Source organism: Kryptolebias marmoratus, linkage group LG24, assembly GCF_001649575.2.
Source record: "Kryptolebias marmoratus isolate JLee-2015 linkage group LG24, ASM164957v2, whole genome shotgun sequence".
NCBI classification, from domain to species: Eukaryota; Metazoa; Chordata; class Actinopteri; order Cyprinodontiformes; family Rivulidae; genus Kryptolebias; species Kryptolebias marmoratus.
Genome location: NC_051453.1, coordinates 4,363,115 through 4,369,957, shown reverse-complemented (window position 1 = coordinate 4,369,957; position 6,843 = coordinate 4,363,115). Strand labels below are relative to the sequence as shown.

General features: G+C 38.8%; 1 protein-coding gene across 1 annotated transcript in view; it reads right to left on the bottom strand.

Moving 5' to 3' along the window:
* Positions 1-3,517: 3,517 nt before the first annotated feature.
* Positions 3,518-6,843, bottom strand: part of raver2 (ribonucleoprotein, PTB-binding 2) — a 69,744-nt gene continuing 66,418 nt past the window's right edge. Inside the window, exons 16-17 of the mRNA XM_017420380.3 lie at positions 5,807-6,025; positions 3,518-4,232 (exon numbers count right to left, since the gene is read on the bottom strand). Of these exons, the coding sequence (XP_017275869.1) occupies positions 4,092-4,232; positions 5,807-6,025 (360 nt within the window). The 3' untranslated portion in view covers positions 3,518-4,091. The remainder of the gene's footprint in view (positions 4,233-5,806; positions 6,026-6,843) is intronic.

Genomic DNA, 6,843 nt, shown 5'->3' with positions numbered 1-6,843 from the left:
ATCAGCTCATTATCCTGCAGCTCAGTGGCAGCAGGAACAACAGTGAAGTTTTAATCGAGTGAATACATGAACACAGACAACAAACAAACCCTCTGACCAAGTTCAGAGCAAAAAAAGGATAATTTTATGATCACTCACATCTGGCTGGCAGTCTGAACACCTTCAGGAAGATCAAAGTGTGCATTTTACCTGCCCAAGCTTCACACACACACACCTGCACATCTCTTACATTACTCCTCAAAAGTCAAATGTCCCTCAGTTAGTTATATATTTGACTTCCAAAGAGCCAAACTTTATTGCCTTTTTTTAAAGGAACCATAAATAATTGCTTCCTTGGTCTTTTGTTGGTTTTTGTTTGGACAGTTTAATGCTCAGACAGAATAAAACTAAACTTATGTTCAACTTAAATCAGGTGTTTCTAAAACAGGACAACAAGAGGACAACTAAACATCTCAGACTCTAACCTTATAAGTAACAGGTCTGTTTACCGGGGAATGAAGTAAATAAGAAGCCAGAAAACAATCTGCACAAAGAGTCAGTTTTCCTCCTGATCAGTGATCGCAGCTTAAATGCCGTTCTGAGAACCGTGTGACAGATCGCCGCTGGAAAAACTAATTCATACCTGCAGGAGACAGACGACAGGAGAGGAGGCTTTTTATTTATGCTGCTTCAGCTTTTCACTTCCACAAACAGACGCTCTGTCTCTGTTCCCAACAGCCTCCTTAACGTCTACAGAAGAGGAAGTAAGAGCCATCTCCATTACAAGAACACACACAGCGGAGTGGAGCGCTGAAACGGACCAGACATCCGCCGGCTCCACGCCGCCATAAAATGTGTCTAAGTGGTCGCAAATAATTCAAGAAAATAAAGATCTGAAAGGGCTCGAGTGGAGAAAAACGTGAAACTGCTTTGATAAAAAAAGAAGCCACGAACAGAAATAGATGTCATGTAGAAGTTTTTCATTGCTTGAAAAACACCCATCAGCAAACAAACGGGGCTCCTCAGATTGACTCTCAGGCAGCAGAGCTTCAGAGAAAATATTAAAAAAAACTAAATGATCCATCGAACCAACCCATACACAGATAATGTCTTTACAGAAGCAAAGATGGATCAAACACAAACAGCAACAAAAAGTGAGGAGGCAAATCTGGAAGCATGTTTTAAATCCTAAATGTACTTTTGGAAAAGGGCTGTGGGTAAAGTTAAAACAAGACCTAAATAAAATAATTTAAACTTACGGCTGCCTCCAACGATTGGTTAGAATTAAAGACCTAACATTTCTTGAATCATTCCACCGCCTTTCAGATGAAGATGATCCTATGATGAAGATGACAGGGTTATAGTCAAACCTTGAAAATAACAATATGCTCACCCTCAGAGTATGTGTTCAGAATGACCCTCAGCTACTACCACATTAAAGTTTAGCTCAATATCTGCACAACTGACTAAGTTAGAACTAGTTTTGTGTTGGCAAAAACATTATTGTCCACCTTTGCCTTTCAGCAGCAGGTGATAATGACTGAAAACTTAAAAAGAAGAAGAATATGTCGTCGACAGGAAACTCATTCCTTCAAGAAAACTGATATATTATCAAGTTCAAATAAAAAAACCTGAATATATTAACTTCTGGTTTCCATTTTAGCATCAGTGAGGAGAGATGGGTATTAAATGAACAATTCAGCCCTCAAACTTCTTTTTTTTTTCCCAATTTAATGATTAGAAAACTACAGGAGACGTTTGTGGCAAGACTGCTCAACAAATTCACAAACTCTGTGAGGACACCACCTAAATAAATAAAATGAGCTGCGGAACGCACAGAGAGGAGGAAACGAATCATGTAGAAGGTTTATAAAGTAAACGAGAAACTCGGACAAAGAGGACGTTGTGTTGTTTTATTGCCCTTATTCTTATTGTGATCATTAGATTTTCTCAGCACTTAACGAGCATACCTGCATCCCTCCCCTCCGCCGCTACCGCTGCCTGCCGCCGCTCAGCTCCGCTCCTATCATGCACGTCTGAACTCAGAGAAGCTCCCAGCTCAGATCCGGACGCCACTTCGCTGTCTCGGCTCACGTGCTTTTAGTTTTCACAGTGTGTGAGTGTGATTGCCATGGCGACACATTTCAGATTCTGCTCAGAGATATAAAACCAGAAATTTGGGAGCAGAATAGAACAAAAAAACAGAAATACAAAGAAAGAGAAAGCTTTCAGCATGTGTATAAACCGGTGCCAGTATATATTGGCTAAAAACATTCAAATTACAAAACAAACAGCTTGCACATTCATTTTTCTACAGTGGTAGGAGCTTTAGTTATTGCCTGTTTGTCAGACAGGAAGTCTGAAACCTTCTCTGCTATGAACACAAATTAAACTGTCTACCCTGACTGTGCAATAATATCTGATAACAACCCACAAATTATTAAAGAAACATAATCCTCNGGGGGGACCTGCTCTGCTGGTTTCTTTCCTTCTGTAATCTGGAAGTGAAGGTTTTCCTGCAGGAGTCCCATCACGTGTGCAGGAAATCACTGAAAAGTACAGAGATTGGTTACAACCCCAGTTCCAAATAAGTCGGGACGTTGTGCAAAAATGGAAACAAAAACAAAATGCAATGTTTGCAAATCTCATAAACCCATATTTTCTTCACAATGGAACATAGTAAACTTATCTACTGCTGAAACTAAAAAATCTTTTTGGAAAAAAACATTTACAGCCTTTTGTTGCTGCGTTTAATGTTTTCAGTTAAACATTTAATGTGTTTCCTATGTTTCATGTGTTTAAATATGTGTTTACGAGATTTGATTGAATTCAGTTTACATTTAACACAACAACCCAACGGTGTCAGAACTGGGGCTGTATTTCTACTCCAGTAGCACTTTCTAGCTCATTTTTTCTTTTTAAATGTTGAACATATATGGAGCAAACTATTGTGAAAATGGCAGCTGAACGAGGATTTAAAGTTCCTGTTAAAGTCGCAACAAAACTTCCTGGAAAATGTCTAAATGTCTGACAACAAACAGCAGAGGAAGAGAATTGTGCCTTATTATTTGGCATAAATGTAAAAAAAAAAAAGCAAAAAACTACATTAAGTCTCATATATTGACTTAGGAATAATAGATTACTTGAACTGCCTTGGAATGTTATTATATTACAAATATATAACAGTACATCATCTTAGACTGACAAAAAGAATCTGACATTTAATATTTTTTCCTATTCTTGTAGTACAGCACAATCAAAAAAAGAGCTTGGAAATGCTCATATTATATTATTTATTATTGTCTGATACGCATGGCTTCATATAGTCTATATTACACTGCAATATTTACAGAGCTTTTCTTTTTTTTCCTAACAGAAGTTTGTTCATTAAGGGAAGCTAATGTAGGTCACCATAATTAAGGGCTTTAATCGGTTCAGACCCTCTCTGTTTTCCTGATGCGCTCCCAAACTTTGGGATAGAAATGGCTGACACTTCCTACAGATACAGCATAGCAACACCCACCCACCCACCCACACACACACACACACACACACACAAAGACGTGCTCTAATTCTCAGCAGGGAGATTTAAAGAAGAACCTGGGTAATAAAAGGCAGTGAAGCAGGAACAACCAGATGTCAGTCTGACTGACGAATCAAAGCGAGAGTGTGACATCAGACAGCATTCTGGGAAAAACTAAAATAAATAAAAGAGCTGAAAAAGACCAACTGTATGAACAGCTGCCTGCAAGTACAAAAGCAGCTTGTACATACGGATACATTATACTTTAGTATACAATATATTAGAAAAAATGTACAAGATAATATTAGTTAAGTACAGACAGACTGAGAAACAAACATTTAGGTTAAATAGTTAAGGCTTGAACAGGACCAAAGCATTACTGTGTTACTGTGTGTGTAAAGAAGTGCTAAAATCAAAGAGCACTATGGCTTGGTTTCACTTCAGCCACTTGCTGCCCTGAAAACTCAACACCTTCTGCAGGGAAGCAAACATGGCCGCCACAGAAAGGCCACTAGAGGGAGCCGTGACATCCAGCTGTTTGTGCCCCCCTCCCTATAAGCTGCAGGCTCTCAGGTGCTTCTGTTTGCTTCTAGAGCCTCTTCCTCTTGAAGTAGTCGGCGTACTGCCCCCCCAGGCCCTGGGAGTGCTGCCCGATGTAGGCCCCCTCTGATGACGGCGCCTCCGGCACGGCGAGCTGAGGATACTCCCTCTTAACGCCCCTCGTCTGGTTCTGATGAGACAGGGATGGAGAGAAGAGGTGAAGACAGCTTACAGATGTCCTGTCCACGTGTGGACACGGAGACACATCAGCAGCAGGAAACTGATAATAAAAATTTTATGAAACTGCTCTTTTGAAAGAATCAAGCCTTGAGCAAAAACACTACAGTCTCATCATTTTAAAACTAAAATAATCACCATTTATTTGCTTTTATTTAAAAACAAAAAGCAGCTATGATACTTTTGTTTCCTAATTATCACATATTGCTTAATAATGATTATTTTACACATATAATAATTTATCCATTCATTTTCTTTGCATGTTATCTGTGTGTAGTCCCAGGGGAGCTGGTGACGACCAGCAGTCTTTAATATAATATCACTAAATTAAATATCTATTAATAGGCATCATTAATGCCTATGAGTTAATACCCAATTAATCTTTATAAGTACACATAAGGAGACAGAACAGAAGTTACTCTGGGGAACAAAACAAAACAACAACAAACTCTAGAAACTCTGTCTCTGATATTTTATTAAAAAGGTATTTAAACTGAAGGAGCGGTGTGATGGAAAAACTGCTGACTTTAAACACTGTAGTATACCTTGAAACTGATTTTCAGCCGATGCCTGGCTGGGATGAAGATAAAATCCAAAGGTTTGATTTGTTTTAAGTGGGAAAATTTTGTCATCTTTTGTTTCTATCATTACCTGATGTGAGTTAAATTGGTGCTATAATCCCCCACAGATCATTCATTTCTTAAAAACTTAAGAAGTGAATGAATTTTATGAACACGATAATTAAACAATTAAACAAATTCCAGGCCTGCAGGTTTGAAGAGGATAAGTATTCTCTGGTTCCAATAACAGAAGTCTTGTTACTCTTAGTATAAAAAGTATTCGTGCAGATGAGTGATCCACATCAGGCAGTAAATTCTAAAAGTCTCTGCACAAACAAAATGTAAATCTAACTGGAGACGGAGCTCAGCAAAGACATCTGGGCCTGTTTGGTTTATTCCATCATGCTGTCTGTCTAAAGCTTCTCTACCTTTTATTCAAGAGTATTTTTACTGCCTAAAACTATTCAGGAAAAAAAGAAGGAAAGAAAAAGTTGCAGTGAGGCTTTACTGCTGAAGAAAATAATCTGTGCACTTTCTAAACTCTGTAAGTGTACGATACAAGTTCTCAAAATACAGACAAAGTTAGTGGGAATTTAATAAACTAATCAACTCTCTTCATACTAAGCCTTTATTTCCCCTCGAGCTGTAAGAAGTCACCTGTTTGGAAGAGAAAACTAATTATTTGCAACAATAATCTCTAAAAAAGTTCTCTGAAAGAAACAACGCTGCAGGACTGGGAGGTTTGTTGTTCATTTTAATGAAGCTAAATTTAACTGGTCAACAAAAGACAATACTCATCTGATTGGTACTTTCAGGTTTCAGTTAGTATCATTTTGATTCACAAATTCTTACAACGTCTGTTTACTCTGAAAGAAAGATGATATGATTAGACGAGACACTTGTCTGTTGTGTCAAATAAAAAAGGTTTTGAAGGAAGCAGCTGATTCTGCTGTTTGTCTCCACTCACGTAGTAGTACGTGTTCCAGTCGGTGGCTGCGGTGTGGGCGTGTGTGACGGGGCCCGGTGTGGCTGCCGGTGGGTGCGGCGTCCCCAGGAAGGCGGGCATTAAAGGCAGGGTGCTGTAGGCTGGGAGCACGGCGGCGGCTGGTAAAACCGCCGGAGGAGGAGCTGGACCGTTACTGACCGCATGCAGAGGGACTCCCAGGGGCTTACAAACATCTACTTCCTGCAAGAGACACACAGAAAACAAAACAGTTGCTGTGTTGGAATGCTACTGTTAAGGTGTTCAGAGCTTTTAATGCTCTGTTCTGTGATTATTTTTAATGATGTTAAATTTTCTGCCCTCTGGTGGCTGTTATGAGACATAACAGCGTCTGTTCGCTGATTCATCTCTGCTTTTCCACAATGTTTCCATTAATGAGTGCAATATACACTTGGCAGCTCAGAAGGGCGCAGAGTGATGTGTTCACTTTAAATGGATGACAGTGGCTTACTGAGAAGTTATTTAAATAAACAAACAAACTTTATGTAAATACCAGCATGCAGATGTGAGGCGTGCAGCAGAGGTTACTCTGTCTGCAGAAACAGAAAGATGCTTCAATCAAGTCTGATCTCAAAACTTTCTATAAAAAAAAATTCACTTTATCTAAATAGACCTCTGCAGGTAAAGCTCAAGTCCAAACACTTTTTTCCAATTTTCATTATTTCTAAAGTTTTAACTGTAAATTCTGAAGCCAAGGGCACCTTATGAGGAAATGATTAAATTAACAATTCTCTTTAATTTGTTAAGGCAATTTTTTTTTCTACCAGACTCCTCAAACCAGGTGAATTCCAGCAGGTGTCTAATGAGACCAGGTGATTTCAACCATCGCTGTAAAATGTAGATTTGACAGTGGAACAATTCAAGGTTTACACATTTACAGGGACACATTAAGAGCCTTTCTTATACAAATATGATTATTGTACTGAGTTATCTTTAAGGATACAAACATATAACATGTAGAACAGAGCATTCTTATAACTGGAATGAGAAGACACCGGGGA